The sequence below is a fragment of the Malus sylvestris genome, chromosome 16 (assembly GCF_916048215.2).
Source record: "Malus sylvestris chromosome 16, drMalSylv7.2, whole genome shotgun sequence".
Taxonomy (NCBI): domain Eukaryota; kingdom Viridiplantae; phylum Streptophyta; class Magnoliopsida; order Rosales; family Rosaceae; genus Malus; species Malus sylvestris.
The window spans coordinates 6,587,110-6,608,074 of NC_062275.1; the positions used below are offsets into that span (position 1 = coordinate 6,587,110).

Genomic DNA, 20,965 nt, shown 5'->3' on the forward strand with positions numbered 1-20,965 from the left:
GAAAGAGGGAAACGGCGAAAAAAAATTGGAACTGTAAAATAGAGAAAAAGGACGACTTCACTGGGGATCGAACCCAGAATCTCTGGTTTCGTAGACCAGCGCCTTATCCATTGGGCCATGAAGTCCGGATGTTGATGTGTCTAGGATTTAATTAAGTTACCTATAAAAGGGGCAAAAGTTGGAAGCAAACGATTTAAGGGGCATTAAGACAATCATTTTTAGGATTCCTAAGAGTTAATTTATCCTTTATGGGATTTAATGATTCGAAAGAGAGAATTCATCCTTTTACAGTCATTTGATTTGGTAATAGTAATAAAGATACTAACGAATGGAAAGAAATGAACGGTTTGGATCTGTATCAACGGCCAATTTCCGTTAGAATAGAAGGTTCCATGGGAACAATTATTTATTTCTATTTTCAAGGTACTTCATCTCATTTTTTTTTTATAAAAAAAAAAAAGAGAAGAAAAGAAGTGTGGGGAGAAATGACAAGAAGATATTGGAACATCAATTTGGAAGAGATGATGGAAGCAGGAGTTCATTTTGGTCATGGTACTCGGAAATGAAATCCTAGAATGGCACCTTATATCTCTACAAAGCGTAAAGGCATTCATATTATAAATCTTACTAGAACTGCTCGGTTTTTAGCAGAAGCTTGTGATTTAGTTTTTGACGCAGCAAGTAGGGGAAAACAATTCTTAATTGTTGGTACCAAAAATAAAGCAGCTGATTCAGTAGCACGGGCTGCAATAAAGGCTCGGTGTCATTATGTTAATAAAAAATGGCTCAGTGGTATGCTAACGAATTGGTATACTACAAAAACGAGACTTCATAAGTTCAAGGACTTGAGAATAGAACAAAAGACGGGGGAGACTCAACCGTCTTCCGAAAAGGGATGCGGCTGTGTTGAAGAGACAATCATTTCACTTGCAAACATATCTCGGCGGAATTAAATATATGACGGGGTTACCCGATATTGTAATAATCGTTGATCAACAAGAAGAATATACGGCTCTTCGAGAATGTATCACTTTGGGAATTCCAACGATTTGTTTAATTGATACAAATTGTGACCCGGATCTCATAGATATTTCGATTCCAATGAATGATGACGCTAAAGCTTCAATCCGATTAATTCTTAACAAATTAGTATTTGCAATTTGTGAGGGTCGTTCTAGCTATATACGAAATTCTTGATTAAAAATAAGATAAGTAAATTTTTGGGGGAACTCCATAGAATAGATTTATTGCATCGGTTATTATTCTTGAATAGTACAAAAGAGATAAAAATAACTGTGGGGATATTATGTGATTAGTTGATATTCAAAACATACAATTCAAGTAGGCAGGTCAAAAAACGATGGTTGAATCAAAATAATTCCTTTAAAAGTTCTATTTATTTCAAAGGGTAATATGAATGTTCTATTATGTTCGATCAAAACACTAAAAGGGTTGTACGATATATCCGGTGTGGAGGTAGGCCAACATTTCTATTGGCAAATAGGAAGTTTCCAAGTCCATGCCCAAGTACTTATTACTTATTGGGTCGTAATTGCTATTTTATTAGGGTCGGCCATTATAGCCGTTTGTAATCCATAAACCTTTCCTACTGACGGTCATAATTTCTTTGAATATGTCCTTGAATTCGTTCGGGATGTGAGCAAAACTCATATTGGAGAAAAATATGGTCCATGGGTTCCCTTTATTGGAACTATGTTTCTATTTATTTTTGTTTCGAATTGGCCAAGGGCTCTTTTACCTTGGAAAATCATACAGTTACCTCATAGGGAGTTAGCTGCACTCACAAATGATATAAATACTACGGTTGCTTTATCTTTACTCACTTCAGTAGCATATTTCTATGCTAGCCTTACAAAAAAAGGATTATGTTATTTCGGTAAATACATTCAACCAACTCCAATCCTTTTACCCATTAACATCTTAGAAGATTTCACAAAACCCTTATCACTTAGTTTTTGACTTTTCGAAAATATTTTAGCTGATGAATTAGTAGTGGTTGTTCTTGTTTCTTTAGTACCTTCATTAGTTCTTATACCTATCATGTTCCTTGGATTATTTACAAGCAGTATTCAAGCTCTTATTTTTTCAACCTTAGCTGTGGCTTATATAGGCGAATCCATGCAGGGTCATCATTGACTAGTTACATAGTCTTAGCCTGATGCAATGTATGCGCGACTCAAGGTAATTCACTTATGGAAGATAAATAAGGTATAAATAAAGGTATATACAATCTATAGTAAAAAAGATTACGATACGATATTAGGGAATTGAGAACAAAAAAAAGGAAAGAGAGCTAAAAGATCATTTTCCTAAAATTGTTTTTTGGCCCATTTATACTCTCTCCAATGAATATTCTCTTTATAGTGTTTTGTTTATTCAGTTCCAATATCCAATATAAAGTATTAGGAGATATATTAAATATTAGGAGTCATAATCCTCCCAATAAGAATTTTTACTGTATCTGTTTACGACATGCGATTTTTATGGTATAGAAAATAATTCTCATTTCAGTCAATTTTATTCCTTTTTTTTTCCGGTCAATCGGTAAATTGAATAAATACTAAATTACATGAATTTAGATCAATCAAATACTGATATTTCTATGTAAGGATTTGGGCTAACAAATTCTTCCATTTAAATTGATTGTACCTATCCTTGTGGGATAATAAAAATGGAAGATTAAGGATTTACAAAAAACGAGATTTATAAAAAAAAAAAAAGATTGGTTAACGGAGAAAATAAGAGGGGGGGGGGGGGGGGTTGAACTAGGTGTATGTAATCTAATCGCTATAAGACAACTCTTGTCCATGTTTCAAAGAATGGATTCTTGAATCCCATTGAATCTAAGATACAATATTTGGTTTACAGTATGGGGGAAAGGCATGTATATGTGATATTAGATATTAACTAGGTATATATGAACGAAAGGTATATCTAATTTGTCCTAATTTAGATAGGGATTCCAATGGAAGTCCTTCCGTTTCGTCTGTAATTGTGAATTGAATATTGAATGAATTTAAATCATGAAAAAGAACAAAGAATGGTTCGAAAAAAAGAATGAAATGTAAGGAAAGAACAAAAGTCATACAGATTCACAAAAACTTTGTGGGTAGGAACTCAAAAAGAGATATCGAAGTCGTTTTGCGGATTCAATAATAGTATTAATTATTATTTCAATATTGGAATATTTCAATTTGGGGTTCTAGTTAGTTTAACTGGATGAATCTTAGCGATTAAATAATTAAGTCATATAGGTCCAAAAAATTGACGTATTATTGGCTTTAATCCAATTTTTTGAAATTTCTGATTTAGGTCCACTTAACTATTTTTTAAACCTGTTTTATCCTTTGTTTTCAAATTTTGAATATATAAACATTTGCAATCTTCTAAGCATTTAAAAAACGTTTAAATTCTTTACCTTTTAATAAAATAAAATATTTTTATCATAGATTAAGTTGCAAAAATATACAACCTAATTAAAGGGTACTAATACGTAAATATACATATACCTATAAGTAAGATATCAAACGAAGAAAATATATCTAATCAATAGGTAGATAAACGAACTGAAAGGTACAATGACACACCCCGATCCTAGAATCAAGGCGTGATGGCCGTCACCTGAGCGTGACGTAACCAAAAGTGCGATGCGGACGCAAAGAATATGGGAATATGAAGGAATTAAAACCAACTACTAGCAATAATATCCAACTAGCATGTTAGAGTGAGTTTAAGTGTGCAGTACACAATTTCAGAGCATAAATACTAGGTGCAGTCAAGTAGGACTATAATTAAATTACAACACCCGCAGGTGAGTCCTACATGCAGGAAGTCTGTCAGAACGCCGAAGAAAACCTCGTGAGCCACCAACTGCTAATTAGAACCTGGAGGGGCGCAAAACAAAATTGAGTGGGTCAGTAAAACCAAAGTTTTCCAAAACATTTCATTTAAAACATTTCTAACCCCTCACTGTAAAACCTGTATATTTTCCCAGAAAATAACATAATAGCATAATATTTGATCAAATCTCTCAAAACATTAATCTTTACCAAAATCCAGCAAGTATGCCATGCAATAATGTTAATGACAGATTATGGATGCATCAATATAACATGTGATATAATGAAACAACCGGAGACCCCTCCGTTGGTCCTGTATGGTTCATTCTATAGCTCAATATCCAACCCAGCCGGAGTCACCACGGTGACCTATACGGCACTACTCTGCACATAAATCGGAACTACGTAAAGTAGTCTGTACGATAAGAAATGTGTAAGAATACGCTCTAGTGCTTCTCTCATCAATCGTCTGCGCGCATAATCTAAGGTCATCAACTAGTCGGAACCACCTATAGTGATTTATACGACTAGCATGTCGGAACCCTCACATGGTCTGTACGACATGCACCTACTTGGATCCAAGGTGAGTGTGCGGTGCGGTGAATAATATAAGTACTAACACCAAGGGTGCGGGTTATGAGCTCTCAACGCAATTCACATTATAATAAATCGTATGAATAACATAAAACTCACATGATACTCACATATGCGCCCACAACACCAATTCACATATATATATGCATCAAACATCAATTCATATAATTCACAATATGCATGCATGGCAATTTAAAACATACTTTCATATAAATTCAATTTCTGGGAAAATCAATAGTATATAGGTATATACGGAAAACAAAATTGCCCACTCACTGGTAAGTCGATGGGTCGTAACCCCCGTGACGTCCCTGGATACGCTCGTCCTCGGGATAGGTGTCACCTATATGCGAAACAACTATAAAAACGTTAATTAAAGCACATAACCAACAATTCGTGATAACTTCTCATACGGTGCTCAAATTGGATATATGAATATACCACATCGACCTACTCGACGTCACGGACGTCAAGAAATTTTTAGAAAAATTTTCTGAGGCTGCACACTCCCCCACGCGCCGGGACAGGCACGGGTCCACGCGCCCCCCACGAGCATCTCCTACCTCGGCTCGCCGAACTGGTTTTTCCGGTGGCCGGAAAACTGGAGATTTTTCGATCTCCTTGTTCTTTGTCATTTCTCAACCATTTTCTTCGTATTTTATATCAAAATGAAACCCTAAGCATGTAGTTTCACGTTACACTACTTTAAGGCTCTAAAAACTAAAAAATCTCACCGGAGAAATTCCAAGAAAACCGGCCAATTTCGAACCTAATGATCCCGACGTCCAAAACCTTCAAAAAAAGCACTCCGAGCTTCCTTGGGACCTCACTAAGCTCACTATAAGCTTAGAATTCCCTGAAAATCAACATATCACGATTGCATGAACAGTGACATAAAACTGGGGTTCGGGTTTCACGTGATTTCGAAGGTTTCACGTCTTAAAACTAGTACCAAACGACTCAGGAGGTCGAAAGGATGAAGAACCATACCTTTTTGGCGTCGATTCGTGAAAGTTCAAGGGTATTGGCCTCGTCCGTACGGTTTCAAGAGGGAGAGAAAGAGAGAGCCGTGAGGGAGGAGAGAGAGAGGGCACGGGGTGAGTGAGAGAGGGAAGGAATGGTGTGTGTGTGTGTGGTCCATCCCAAACCATCACCATCCATTTTTTTTTTCTAACTCCCTAACCACATAAATTACAAACCAATTTTTAATCCAACTTAATAATTTTCCAAAAGCTTGAAATATATGAATTTAGTCCAAATAATATGTCACACACACACATACCTTAATACCCGTCGAGGGTAATTTCGTCATTTCACGTCCCCGATATAAAGAATCCCGGGACGGGCTGTGGCATACAAATACACAATTTACCTACCTATAAGCAAGATAAATTACTATGTAATATAGGAAAACATACAGAAGCAATTTGTGATAGAGATAGATAATAAAAATAGAAAAATATAAAATGCCTATAATAGAGGTAGGTTATATAACAAAATCTTGTGATACATGTAGATAAATATCGGCCATGAAATCAATTAATTTGAGTAAAAATACAACTCAAATGAAGATCCAACTTTGACCACCAAATTAACTAATTTGAACACAACAAGCAATTTGATGAAAGAAGCCAACCAACCTCCATTCTTTGATCAAATAGAATCAAATTTCATATATAGTGGAAGCCTAAAAAGAGAAGAGGAAAACTGAAACATTCGCAAGGCAAATGATAAATCCTAACTAAGAAAAATGTTTTAGATAACAAACTAAAAATAAAGAATAGATAAATGAAGAAGAAATGAAGAGGCGTATCCTCACTTGGAGATATATAGGAAGTAATTTTATTCCAACAATTAACCTATCATTAAGAGAATTTGATTCTTTAAACCTCAAATAGGTAAAACTTATCACAATTACTAATCCTAAAATCAAGGGATAATATTGATTACTTATAAGTAATTTTAGCGGTAAATTGGTATGAAAATGAAAAAAAAACTAACATGGAATATGATTGGACTCATCTTAAAATGACTCACAAAATTGGATTCATATCAAGTTTCTTCGATATTTAAAGATCCCTCGTGAAAAATGCCAGAGCACTTCCAGCAAAAATTGACAAAAGTGAGTTATAGGGAAACTAAACAAATACAAATCGACAAATTCGGCTCCAAAAGCCAAAAGCCGATTTCAGCGAGATAAGTGATTGTCTTCTCTTTCTCTTCTTCTTTGTTTCCTCAGACAGACAATATGAAATCACAGTTCTCAAAACTACTAGTTGCAATTGCTATGTTAATGTTTCTATCAGTGAGCTTGGCAGCCTCATCGTCTCCATGCAAATTTCCAGCCATATTCAACTTCGGCGACTCAAACTCTGACACAGGCGGCTTGTCTGCGCTCTTCGGCCAGGCGCGTTTGCCTCACGGAGAGTCCTACTTCCATAGCCCCGCCGGCCGTTACTGCGATGGCCGTCTTGTCATTGATTTTATAGGTACTTTACTACATTTTTCATCTTCTTCCAGTGTTCTAAAACGTCCCGCTTAAACATGTCTAGACACTTGCCTCAACCTCCTAAATTACGAGTTACACTTTGATAGAAACTAAATAACTTTTTTTGTGTGTTATTCTTTTTAATAAAATGTAAAAGACTTATTGGATAACAATATGAACACTCATAATTATATGCTTATCCTAGTGTTTTTAATATATTCTTATTCTAGTGTTTTTAATATATTCTAGTATTTAATAATTTAAACGTCATTCTGTTTTACAATTAATGTATCTGATACAATTATATATTTTTAAGTATAACTATACATTTATTTATATATTATATAATAAATTTGGTTGAATTAAAAAACCGCTTAAACCTTTGCCTAAATGCCTAGGTGCTAAATTTATACCCACAACCAAACTAGCGTCTTTATAACTTTGTTCTTACTCTCAATTTTTTTTAGGGAACTTTAACGAAAAGCACCCGGTACTGTTCACTTTAACGAAAAACCACATTTTTACACTAAAAAGTCAATCCTGGTACTATTCACTTTACCCTTTATTTTGTCCTTATTATTAAAACTCAAAGTTTTCAAGACCTTTTCATTAGTTTCCTTTTTTTTTTACCATGATGATCGATTCAACTATTCAATTTTTTTTTTGGTAAACACTATTCATTTCTTTTTTTGGTCGTGCAATTATTCATAGAAAAACTAATGAAAATAGTTTGAAAACTTTGAATTTTAACGATAAAAACAAAATAAAGGGTAAAATAAATAGTATCATGATTGACTTTTTAATGTAAACATATAATTTTTCATTAAAATAAATAGTACCGAAAACTTTTCATTAAAGTTTTTATTATTCATTTCATGTACTTGTTTGTCGATCGTTTGAATAGAAGTATTCCACCGACGCTCAGGTTGATTGTAGAGTGAAATAAAATATTATGTCCCAACTCAGGAAACTTAATAGCGGTACGTTTATGTGACTTGCAGCAAAAGTAGCGCTTACTTTAGTGTTACCTTTTTAATGTTAAAATATGTTTCAAGTTCGAACAAAGTTGTTAGGGTTTTGTAATTTCAATCCAATTATTCTTTGATAACGTGATGTGCGGGGGGGTTTTTGAGTGTAACACTGTAACCGTCCTTTTTTCTTTGGGAGATGGTGGGTGACTCGAACATAAATTATTGATGAAAAACTATTTTTGCCTAACCTTCTAAAAAAAAGTGTGACGTGTAAATATGGGTAAGATAATTGAGTCAGTGTGGGAAGCTACCAAAAACGCCAACCTGCCTCTGTTTTAACTTACATGAAATCACATGGTTTTATACAGGAAAAGAATCTAACCAAATCAGATTATCTGACAATTAGTAATTGGACTGAATCTGTAATATTAGTACTACGGGCCTAGTTTAGCGGTACTTGGTCGACTCACATGAACGACGTTGACGTTTATAGTTGTTTTGAGTTTGATGTTTGATTAAAATTTTGATCATATTGTATGGTTGAGCTTAAATTCATCGGTTTAAAGTAGAATATAATTGTATAATAAAAATATAATATTTTGATTGAATGCTCTGTTTGCAGCTAACAGCCTCGAATTACCGTATATGAGCGCATATCTTGATTCTGTGGGAAGCAACTTCACTCACGGAGCCAACTTTGCCACGGCGGGCTCAACCATCAAGCCGCAGAACACAACCATTCGCCAGAGCGGGTTTAGTCCCGTATCCTTGGACGTTCAGTACAATGAGTTTTACGATTTTCAACCAAGATCCCAAACTGCTCGTAGTCGAGGTCACAATTTGACATGTGTACATATACTTTTCTTTCTGTATTTTAACGAGTTGCATTTGTGCGTTTAGCATATGTGGCAAACTATGATTTGCACGTAAGGAAACCGAGCAGTGTCCTTACGCACATCTACACAGTTTATTCGGTGAGAAAACTTGTATCAATGTAGGCTAAACCAGAAGATCAGTTGCAATGCAGGTGGAGTTTTTGAACAGCTAATGCCTAAAGCAGAAGATTTCTCTCGTGCTTTATACACATTTGATATTGGCCAGAATGATTTAACATCCGGTTTGTTCTTGAACATGTCCATTACCCAAGTCAAGGCATACGTTCCTGATGTGCTAAACCAGTTTAACAGCATTGTTCAGGTAATTAGCAATTCAAACTGTGCCTAAGTTTGGATTTAATTAGTCATTAATTTGGTTGTGATGTGCTTTGTATGTGTACTCACGCAGTCTGTATACAATCAAGGAGGTAGATACTTTTGGATACACAATACAGGCCCCATTGGTTGTCTTCCCTACGTATTGGACCGCTTACCAATCCCAGCCGCGCAGCTTGACAAGGCCGGATGCGCCACGCCTTACAATAAACTTGCTCGGTTTTTCAACCGGGGATTGAAACAAGCTGTGGTTCAGTTAAGAAAAGAACTACCATTGGCTGCAATCACTTATGTTGATGTTTATTCAGCCAAGTACTCCCTCATTAGCCAACCACAAAAGCATGGTGAGCCCTTCGTAGATTGAAACCACTTTTGTCAAGTTTATGATGTGGTGTTTTGTATTCTTCGACGGTTTGCTGACATGTAATACAAAATGTCGCAGGATTCAAGCAACCGATAAGAGCATGTTGTGGTCATGGTGGGAAGTACAACTTCAACAAGCACATTGGATGTGGAGGAAAGATTAGGGTTCATGGAAAAGATGTGTTAGTGGGAAAGGCATGCCAAGACCCATCACTTTGGGTGAATTGGGATGGTGTGCATTTCACTGAGGCTGCTAACAAGAGAGTCTTCGATCAGATTGTAGATGGTTCACTCTCAGACCCACCAACTCCATTGAAATTTGCTTGCCATGGAAAGCAGCAGCAACCTCATTAGAATTCAGATCTGATGCTATCTTTTTTTCTAAAATTCAAATAAAATAATGTCATCAGAATCTTTTGTTAATTTAATCTTCATTTTTGGTTGGATTAAGGACCAAGTGGTGACCTAATGTCTCTCCAAAGTCTTTAAATTCATTTTTTCATCCGCTTTCTCCTTCAGTCTCTGTGTATATGCATTCCCTATGGAATCACATTCCTCAAGAATACTAGTTGTGACAATTTTGGTGTCGCTCACGTCGAGCTTGGCACCGGTATCATTGGTTTTGGCCTCGACTTCATGCAAGTTTCCGGCTATTTTCAACTTCGGTGACTCAAACTCCGACACCAGTGGCTTCTCTGCAGTTTTCGGCCAGGCGGGTCCGCCTCATGGTCAGTCTTATTTTCACCACCGGCCGGTCGTTATTGCGATGGCCTCCTTGTCATTGATTGATTTCATAGGTACACTCCATTTGCCATCTTCTCATCCATTTAGCTTGTGAAGTATGGTAGACTACTGGACTGGTAGTTATTACCTAAAACTCTAACCTCAACGGACATACAGCTCATTGACTTTTTTACTGTTTATTTTATTTTATTTTTAGTTTCCGCCATGGCATGTGATCGAAAACGATCTACATTATAACACGTGGATTAGTAACGCCTCTAAATAATTGCTCGAGAAAAATTATCTGATATTTAACGCTCAATTGAATGTTTTGTTTTCAGCTAAAAGCCTCGGATTTCCATTTCTTAGTGCATATCTTGATTCAATGGGCAGCAACTTCACTCATGGAACCAACTTTGCAACGTCATCCCCAACCGTAAGACCCCCGAACACAACTCTTCGTCAAATTGGAATTAGTCCAATCTCCTTGGACGTCCAATACGACCAGTTCTACGATTTTCCTTCGAGATCCCAAATCGTTCGTAGTCGAGGTTCGTAGTACTACTTGGATTAATATCTAGTTTTCTCTAGTGCAGCTAATTGTAGTCTTTTAAATAGCAAATGTGTCGACTGTCAAGCCAATATTGTTCATACTTCGATCTTAAAAACTTCAATGTAGGTGGGGTATTTGAACAGCTAATGCCTAAAGCAAAATATCTTATCTCTCGCGCTTTGTACACGTTTGACATTGATCATAACTGAAAACATCAATTTTCTTAGTCATAATTTAAGGATCACCAGTACAAAAGATCAATGAAATTAAAATCGTTTAATCATCAATATCTATCAAACAAATGAACTCATATACATGCAAGTACTATCTTTCTTTTTAAATTATTTTTTCCAAGACCATGCTATCAAAGTGGTCAATGCGGTTAGCAAGAAAAAGATAAAGAAAGACCCTCTTTCGTCGTCTCTCTATAAAAACAAGGCCGTCTACTTGTCTACACTTCTCCCCTTGAGTCTCTCTCTATGCACTCAACACATGGAATTTGTTTTCTTAAAACATCATGTTCTCTTCGGCCTTGTAATTTGGGCAACACTGCTTCCGAGTCCCGGCATTTGCACAGGGCCATGCTCTTTTCCGGCCATATTCAATTTCGGAGATTCGAACTCGGACACCGGGGGTTTATCTGCAGCATTCGGACAAGCCCCTTACCCCAACGGAGAGACCTACTTTCACGTCCCGTCCGGCCGTTTCTCCGACGGCCGTCTTGTAATCGATTTCATAGGTACTGCTTCTGCAACTTCTTTCTGTTTGCCAGCTATGATGTTATGATTAGATTCTCAATCGGAAACTTTAATCTCTCCGTTTTCCTTTGCTATAATGTTTGTTTCACTTGAGGACTATAATAATTAATGTGAAAATGTCACATGCATCGATCTCAATTGTCTCAATTAGATCTTTGGATAGTGAATGTCACCAACCATTCAAATTTAAATTTTATGACCTAAAATGTTTTAATTACTGTAGAATGGTTTTAACCTTAATTTTTTTTCAATAAGTTTTTTTTTTTTTGGTAACTTTGAGTTAGCTATCTTAATTTAGTTTTACGAATGTTTTAACCTAGAAAAAAAATTATATTCCAACAAAATTTTTAAAACCGAACAAATCATACCAACCAGCCAAACTTCAATATACATTAAAATTTTGTGTTTTTTTAAAAATTCATTTTCTTATTTTGACCGTTTTGGATTTAAATTTTGGCTATTAGATGTGTTTATCTTCGGATTTGAAAAAAAAAAATCTGGATCATTAGATCAATTTCAAAAATTACCCTAAAACTAGAATTTTGATCTGGACGTTGGACATGAGGAGCCAAACTTTTGGCCATCACATCAATGTGCTATGCCTTTTTTTTAAAAAGAGGTGGCTCCCCCATTGGGTCAAAACCCAAATTCTTTGGGTTTAGGTCTTGTTGTTGCGTGACAATTTTTGGGTTTGGGTCTCCTTGTTGCGTGACAATTTACGAGGGTAGCTTATACAATAGGGGGAGACCGTGCGAGATCAAACAAGATAAAATACAAAAAGATCTTATATGTAGAATGTGTCTTACTAATAACACAATCAAGACACCGCTGTACTTGTGACCCGACACATGAATTTAGTTTTATTTACATGTCCAAATTATACTAATTAAGATGTTATTTTCTTGCTGTTGTTGTTTGAAAGCGGAAAGCTTGGGGTTGCCTCATCTGAGCGCATTTCTTGACTCGATGGGATCAAACTTCAGCCATGGAGCCAATTTTGCCACAGCTGGATCAACCGTTATACCTCCAAACACAACCATTTCCCAAGGTGGGGCGAGTCCCATCTCATTAGACGTGCAGCTTCTTCAATTCTCCGACTTCCGCACACGATCCCAAATTTATCGCACAAAAGGTTGGTTACTCCTCTACCAGCCTTGAATTCCTTTTACTTCTCGAGCCTTCGTCTGACCGTTAAATTCAGCAATACATATTTAACGTACTATATAGAATATCTACCTTTGACATAGGCGAATTATTCGAGAAATCGCTGCCGAAGGAAGAGTACTTTTCTCAAGCCCTATATACCTTTGACATCGGCCAAAATGATATCACTGCTGGCTACAAACTCAATTGGACCGCAGCACAAGTCAAGGCATATCTTCCATATGTACTCACCCAGCTCTCAAATGCCATCAAGGTTGATCTTCCTTTTGTTTTCATTTCATGTTTTCTTTATATTCTCACCGTCAGTAGCTCACGCGCACGAGATGAGTTGATAGTAAATGCATATGAGACCTACAATCTATCAATGATTAGAAATGGTTCACGTGCGTGTGAACGGCTGATGTTAACTCTACTTACAATTTGACATTATTCTTTTTACAGAGTGTATATAGTCAAGGAGGAAGATCGTTTTGGATACATAACACAGGCCCATTGGGCTGCCTCCCTTATGTTTTGGTCCGGTTCGTCACTGATCCAGCCCAAATAAATAAATATGGGTGTGCAGATCAGATCGATGAGGTGGCCAAATGTTTCAATCAAAGATTAAAGGAAGCTGTGGTTCAACTCAAGAAAGATCTTCCGTTGGCTGCAATCACCTATGTGGATGTCTACTCAGTAAAGTACACCCTCATCACCCAAGCCAAAAAATATGGTAACGCCTCACTTCGTTTATGTGATTGAAAGAAGAAGTTCTACGATGCATCAATGTATTACTCACATTGCCATTTGATTTCATATAAAATTTGGCCGTCCAGCTGAGTAATGTATTTTATACACTGATGCTTAGTAAAAAAAATTCACAATTTTGAATATGTAGGTTTTGAGAATCCCCTCATCGCGTGTTGCGGTCACGGTGGTAAATATAACTTCGACCGGTACGCAAAGTGCGGGGCCAAGAAAATGATCAACGGCACGGAGACGTTGATAGCCAAATCATGCGATGATCCAACGGTTCGGATCAACTGGGACGGGACCCACTTCACGGAGGCAGCCAACAAGTGGATATTCCAACAAATTGTGAACGGCTCCTTTTCGGACCCACCAAACCCTTTGAAAACGGCCTGTCGTTGCGGTTAGAAGGGACCGCTGAATCACTAAACTCGCACTTGTGTTCTGTGGGTGTTTTTTTCCTTTTGCTTTTACCCAAACAGACTTTTCACTTGGAATGTATTATTGGGCTTGTTTTTTTGCCGAAGAGGAATATCAAACAAAAGTGGATGGGCCACCAAAGAGGCCCATCATCATCCATGCCCTCGGGGATTTATGTTCCTGTCGTTTTAGAGGTTTGCATGCATGTCACGTGGTTGGCATGCTGTTGTGGGCCAACCCTAGATTTTTATATGTTTCTTCGTTTTCACTTTGGTACTTGCACTTTTCAGAAGATTGAACGGTCAGATCCTTGGATACGAATATTACTTTATATCCGAAGGTTGTGGATAAATGTACCGTTTAGATTGCGACTCTTATAAAGATAGAAAATACATCATTTTATTTTTATTTTAGTTTTAATAAATTGTAAGTAACTTGTTAAATACTTAGATGTACATTAATTATATATTTGTTCTCAATGTTTTTAATATGTTATAGTACTTTATAATTTATTTGTCATTCTATTTTACAATTTTTGTAACCCAATACAATTAATATAAATACATATTTTTTTAACAAACGATATTATTTACTATAAAGAAAGAGGTACTTTATAGTAAATTTAACTAAAATTAAAAAAATCGCATCTATTCCACTTAGACGCCTTGGCACTAAGTATCTGCCTAACGTTCGACTAGACCATGAAATTTAAGTGATACAAACACAGTTATCTCATAATCAAATTCGACTGTCGTACAAACGAATTTGACTCTCACACAAACCATCAGAAAAAATTATACTAAAAAACCAATAATAAAACTAAGTACAAAAAGAAAAACAAATATATGATCCAAATATACGTCATAAATAGGTAATTGGATAAATAGGACTTGGAGGATTATGGGACAGTGATCCAATGTGTCCTTGTCCAACCATGTTCCATGTTACTCAATTCCAGCTGTAGCAAAAACTCCCAAACCACTTGGCCCCACCTCTTCATAATTCACATCATATCTCGAAATCTCACTCTTAATCTGCATCAACGTGGACCCTTAATCACCCACATTTATCCTTAATCACTTTGCTTAACTTAATCCAATCATGCCGCTAATCACCTCATTCCACCCTCCACGCATAGACAAATAAAGAAAACACAGAGGATGCCCCACCCGCGTTATCATGCTCGACTACCACACCAGAACCTACCTTTTCGGTCAAAGATTGGTCAACGGCCGAAAGCGACGGGGGCTCAGCCGTATGCTCCGCCGACACCGGCTTAAATATAAACATTCCGTGCCTCGGACCGGAGCAAAACAGCCAATCATGAACATCCCAGAAAACTTCAACTCTGTTTCTGTTCACATCAACACAATCATTGCCTCTGAACTTCCAGTGAAGCCGCTTCACACGAACGGCTTGGATCCCATCAATCTTTATCTCCAACTCCGGATCAGACCCATCTGAGCCGTTGCTGCACTCGATCAAAATCTCATGGAAATTCTCCTTCTCGTGAAACTTGATTCGTGTCGAAAACTTCCTCTTCCCGAACAAATGCTCCCTCCTCGAAACCAGAATCGGCTCTATGAGCGACGGCCGGCAGCCAGTTTTTCTGAATGCGTCTTTTTTCTGATCGCCAACGAGCAAAACCACCTCCTCTTCGCAGACAATGGCGACGTAGTAGTCCGATTGTGGCTCCGTTTCGCCGTTGAATTTGGCGGCCTTGAGGTCCCAGACGACGTCCACGGTGATGCCGTCCACCGTGAATTGCTTGGAGCCTTGCTTGCGCCAGAAGTACCACGGCTTGAGCTCAACTTTGCACCGGTACTCTTCGTCTCTGTTCTGGCCTTGCACCGAAACAGAGAGGCCGTGGAGTAACAGATTCTTGCACCAGGTGACGGTGATCAGCCGGCACCGGCCGGCTATCTTTGTGCTGTACACTGACATGAACACGCTCTGCCCCGACCTGATCACGCCGGTTGGGGTTGGATCGTCGGCCGGCCTTGGAGTGCCGGCTGTGAAGCAGGCCGGAATTCCAATTGAATCGTGCATGGTAACTCAACGAAATGTAAGAAAACCAATTGATTTAACGAACGAAAGAGGAATGCGTTCGATTAGCTAAGATCCTCCCGGAAAGAATTTCGCAGGTTTTCTTACAGCATGGCATCCAACCCAAACTGGCAGACTTAGAGGAAGAGAGAAGCGAGCCCGAGAGTAAACAGTTTATATTATGATAGTACAAGCGATACTCTGCACTAAACTTAAAACGTAAAATGCTTACGTTTCATGTAAACTATGCGAGCTTTTTTCCTATCTTTTACTGGCTTTCTGTTTATAACAAAACCTACTTTATTTCGTCTTGGAAGTGGTTTGGGTAAGGAGGATAAGTTCGATCTCAATAAAATATATCTTTTTCATGCATGGAAAAAAGCAAACGAGCACCTTTTCCATCACGTACGAAGTTCATGTGACACCGTACCAGAAAAATAAACAACTCCAACAGGTTAATGTTAGGGAGGGCATATGGGTGGGGTAAGGGAGACTAATTTAGATTAAATATTAAATATTTTGGATTAACGATGTCGGTAATTATGTTTCCACATGGTTTACGTGTTCTAATTAAAATTTCTACTGTTTTACTACATCTTTTTTTACTCCAGGATTGAACGGTAGGGAGTGAGTTGTGTGTGGGGAAGTGAGTAGATAGCAGGAATCCTGGGTGGCAGCTGCAGAAAGATGAGAGGAATCTGCTTTGCTCCAACTCAGAGTCTCCACCACTCTCGAAGAAGCTGAAATGGTTATTAAACGAGCTCCAAGGGATTATGGCGGGCGGGGAGATTTACAGTCTGTATATAGAAAATTTGGTGAAATGGAAAGAATAACATTTCTGTGATACAATTAAGACAAAGCAACAGATTAAATGAATCGATTGTTACCTTTCACAAGGGTCAGTTTGATCGATTACTGAAGCTTCATTTATCACGACTTATGTTCAGTAGGGCAATTACAGTCGCTCACGCGCGCACACAACATATACATCAAAGGTGAGCAAGAAGCACTGACGAAATAATGGTGGTCCACGAGCGCTATCATTGAGCTTTTGGAAAGAGAGAAAGCGACTTCCTGTTACTTGCAGACTTGCAGTTAAAGAATCTAACATATAGCTATGGTACCTGCACAGCTTTCTCTATAGCTAGCTTTCTGGAATAATATGCTTATGTAGATTTCTTATGAAATTGATGAAGTATACGGGTGCAAGGCGATCATATGAAGGATAACCTTCAGCAACTCAAGGATGCTTTCAGGAAGACCATGCAATGTTTCTGATATACTGGTAGATTTGGTTGAAGCTGTAAGACATCTTGCTGAAAAACCAGCAGCGCGTGATCGAACTGAATGAACTTGGAAAATCTTTGCAAGTTGCTGTAGGAGAACCTGTTGGAAAACTTAGGGTCTAATTGCTATTTTAAATCAAATAGAAAAATCAAGAAATAATTCATGCAATTATATATCAACTGAGCATTTTAATCGAGAGTGCTCAATTAAAATGACATAAGCCATCACTTTTAATTTAGTATTTCTTTTGAAAATGGTCAAACGTGCTATGGAAAGCAGCATGCATATATGGATCAGTCGTCTGGATGAAATAACAGACATGATTTCATGTTATATGACAGATAATGTCATTTCGAAATCGAATTTGCCCATTATTATTATGCAGTCCTTTAGGTGGAGTTACGCATATATTATAATGAAAGTTTTGGTCATATGGTTCAGGTTTGGATGCAAGTTTTAAGGATTGAATAGTTTAAGATTTCATGTTTTAATGATTGATTAGATTTAATGTGTTTGGGCCCTGTTTTGTTCTGTGCCTTTTGGGCTTTTACAAAATTAAATTCTGACCAAAACCAGGAGAATTAAAAAAATAATAAAAAGGTAAAAAGGGATAGAGTAGTCTACGGAGGGTCAATTCAATTAGAATTTTGAAGAATTTTAATAGATTTATAAATCCATCGATTTTGATAGGGTTTAATTGATTTTTAAAAAGGCTAAATCGTGAAAATGGTCTCTGAGATTTGTATAACACATCACTTTGGTCCCTGAGATTTCAAATCAATAGAAGTGGTCCCTGAGATTGTCCACCATCCATTATTTTTGTCTTTCCGTTAAAAACTCCGTTAAGTGTCCCGGAGCTTTTAGCTGAAAGTTTGGGCAATTTTCAAAGCTTCGTAACTCAATCGTTTTTAACCAAATTTGACCCATAATATATCAAAATGAAGATAGGAAAGTGTAAAATAAGATTATACCTATTTGGAAGCCCAATGGTTGCCAGAGATAGCCGGAAAATAGACTCAAAGTTGACTGGTTCAAGGAAAAACTGGAAAACTCGCTGGAAACTGGGTAAACTTTAAACCTTCATAACTTTTTCAATACTCAATGAAATCAAGTGATTCAAAAACGAAAATTATACTTCTCGATGAGACAAAGAGAATGGTATCTTTTTTAGTGGCTAAATCATCATAGTTTGGCCGGAAAGCGGCTCAAAAGTGGCTGTCTTGGTCTTAAGTTAGCCACTTTCGAGGCGTTTTTCGACCAAACCACGATGAGTTAGCCATAAAAAAAAAGGTATCATTCTCTTCATCTCATTGAGAAGTATGATTTTTCATTTTTGAATCACTTGATTTCGTTGAGTATTGAAGAAGTTATGAATATTTAAAATTTACCCAGTTTTCGACGAGTTTTCAAATTTTTCCTCGGACCAGTCAACTTGGAGGCTATTTTATGACCATCTCCTGCAACCATTGAACTTCCAAATAGGTATAATCTTATTCTACATTTTCCTATCTTCATTTTGATATATTATGGGTCGAATTTGGTTAAGAAACAATTGAGTTACGAAGCTTTGAAAATTGCCCAAACTTCCGGCCAAGAGCTCCGGGACACTTAACGGAAGGACGAAAATGATGGATGGTGGACAATCTCATGGACCGCTTCTATTGATTTGAAATCTCAGGGACCAAAATGAGGAGTCATGCAAATCTCAGGGACCATTTTTGCGATTTAGCCTTTTAAAAATTCTATGTAAAACTTTGAGTGAATTCCCTCAAATTCTCAAGGGAGATGTGAGATTTAATAATGCTTAAAATAAATTATGAAATCTCTTCAATTCTCTAATTCACATATTTTTAAAATCCTTTAAAATTAATTTCTAATTGAATACACATACTTAAAAGGTTATTAACTCATTTAAAATTCTGATTGAATACACATAAATTTTTAGATAATCACTTAAAATTCTAATTTGGTACCCCCCCCCCGGAATTTGTAAAAGGTAGTGCTATTCACACATCATTTTTTACTTTTCAGTCACCCTTATTAGTTTTGGTTCATTAATCATTTGTAATGCATTGGATCCGACCGCCAAAGTTAAAAATGGTGTGTAAATAGTATTATCCTTTGTAAAAATTAAAAATAAAAAATTTCAACATCCTAATTGAATACACAGGACTTGTTTATGACAAAAGATGTAAACATTTACCAAACAATAGTTGAAAAAAAAACACTAGACCAGACCCCCACACTAATGCACACCTGCCCAACATCTTAACACGTCAAAGCCATTCCCAGAGCTTGGGTTTGGCAGATTTGATTTGTTGCTTTTTTTATTGCTTTTTCTTTTACACAAAGAGAAGTAATAATAGTTGGAATATGCCACTTACTTTAAGTATGAGAGAGACAAAACACAAGGGAGGCAGATTGTTTGTCCTTCTATTTGGGTGCTTTTTTTTTTTTTTCATCTTCTTCTATTTGTGCAGTCACGATTAAGTCACGTCAACATTTTATATTTTTATTACCTTTTGTCTTATTATATCTATAAAATAAATTAATATAAAATTTTGATGTGGCTTAACCGTGACCGCACAAATAGGAGGGGATAAGGAGGACATCCAAACAGAAATGCAGACAATCTACCTCCGAACACAAGTACATGAAACCGTAACACGATTTTTTGTTCGTGCAGCTTATGACTCAACTATGTCTAAGTGTAGCCTTACCATCGTGTTTCCTATTAACGATCTTGTGATTAGTTTAACACTTTTTTCCAGTGTACTAATTTCATTCCTAGAACAACCTCAAATAAATTATGAGAAAGGATGTATGGCAATGATGTCACAATCATATAGGTGGCCACTCAAATTCCCCCTTTCCTTATCTCAATTTCAAAGAATGAGACTTTTCTCACAACATTGTTATTGACCCATTACAATTTATCTACTTTGCAAGCAAGCATGGCAGTGTATTTCTCACATTAATTTGTTTATATCCGCATAAGTAATATTACTTGATTTCTGATCTTTTGAAATGATAGGCTGTCGTGACAAAACTACCGATTAATTTCTTTTTTGGTTTAAAAAAAAAAAAAGGTATCAAACCAAAACGTCAGTTGGAAGTATCAAGTGGGCAAACTTTGATGACATGTGTACATGTTTATACGACATGTCGATCCAAGCGTGACCTGGATTCTAGCACAGTATTTGGGAACATGACATTGTTGGTCCCACCTACATAGTATCATGGTACCACGTGTAAGCACGGAGATGGTGGAGATGAAGTGGGCCCCTTCCGGACCGGCCGCCTGCCCCCTCAACGTTAATTGCGGGGTAGCCGTGGGACATAGAGCCCTTATTATCGGGCCGGGTCAAATTTCAAAGTCAATCAAAGGGATGGTCCGTGATTGCTTCCCACGCTTCATTGAATCCTATGTACCGTCCGATGTACGTCAATCCATGAATAGTCAACGATTCAGGCAGCCTGATAGAAAATTTAGAAATTGCCTTTGTCAAGCGTATCTCCGAAAGAATGCTGACTCCCTTCAATTATTATCTTTTGAATTGGTTTAAAAAAAATTCTCTAATTAATAATTATGAATACCATTGGAGGGAAAGACAAAGGTGGAAACAAAATGCTATTATATTCTTATCTTATGTGGATAGCCACTATAAATTTCAATTAAAAAGTCAATTACAAAGACTCTTCCGTGACAAGAGGTTGTAGCTATTGTGCTTATAAGTGCATTTAAAATGACTGAAATCATTTTTGATAAATCGATTTTGAAATCTTTAGTAAAAATGC

At 36.9% G+C, this 20,965-nt stretch overlaps 3 protein-coding genes, 1 non-coding gene and 1 pseudogene across 5 annotated transcripts; 3 read left to right on the forward strand and 2 right to left on the reverse strand.

The window, feature by feature from the left end:
* Positions 1–52: 52 nt before the first annotated feature.
* Positions 53–125, reverse strand: TRNAR-ACG (transfer RNA arginine (anticodon ACG)). The gene has a single exon. It is a non-coding gene; the product is annotated as a tRNA-Arg (tRNA).
* Positions 126–1,110: 985 nt separating this feature from the next.
* LOC126607992 (ATP synthase subunit a, chloroplastic-like) lies at positions 1,111–2,157 on the forward strand (annotated as a pseudogene).
* A 4,530-nt stretch (positions 2,158–6,687) lies between these two features.
* Positions 6,688–9,937, forward strand: LOC126607989 (GDSL esterase/lipase At3g26430-like). 2 transcript variants are annotated; one of them, XM_050275724.1, is made up of 5 exons: positions 6,688–6,943; positions 8,536–8,760; positions 8,941–9,110; positions 9,198–9,468; positions 9,567–9,937. In XM_050275724.1, the coding sequence occupies exons 1-5, from the start codon at positions 6,703–6,705 to the stop codon at positions 9,839–9,841; spliced, it is 1,182 nt and encodes a 393-aa protein (XP_050131681.1). In that variant the 5' UTR covers positions 6,688–6,702; the 3' UTR covers positions 9,842–9,937. The 2 variants fall into 2 exon arrangements, with proteins under 2 accessions (XP_050131681.1, XP_050131683.1); XM_050275726.1 differs by having other exon boundaries at positions 8,536–8,745.
* A 76-nt stretch (positions 9,938–10,013) lies between these two features.
* On the forward strand, positions 10,014–13,993 carry LOC126607856 (GDSL esterase/lipase At3g26430-like). Its single transcript, XM_050275562.1, is given in 8 exon segments — positions 10,014–10,230; positions 10,233–10,273; positions 10,545–10,768; positions 11,039–11,502; positions 12,444–12,653; positions 12,769–12,938; positions 13,127–13,397; positions 13,563–13,993. Coding segments are annotated over 8 exon segments (1,842 nt in total). The 5' UTR covers positions 10,014–10,028; the 3' UTR covers positions 13,823–13,993.
* Positions 13,994–14,541: 548 nt separating this feature from the next.
* LOC126607991 (uncharacterized) lies at positions 14,542–16,198 on the reverse strand. Its single transcript, XM_050275728.1, has one exon. It carries the CDS (start codon positions 15,881–15,883, stop codon positions 14,951–14,953), a length of 933 nt encoding a protein of 310 aa, XP_050131685.1. The 5' UTR covers positions 15,884–16,198; the 3' UTR covers positions 14,542–14,950.
* Between the last annotated feature and the right edge of the window lie 4,767 nt (positions 16,199–20,965).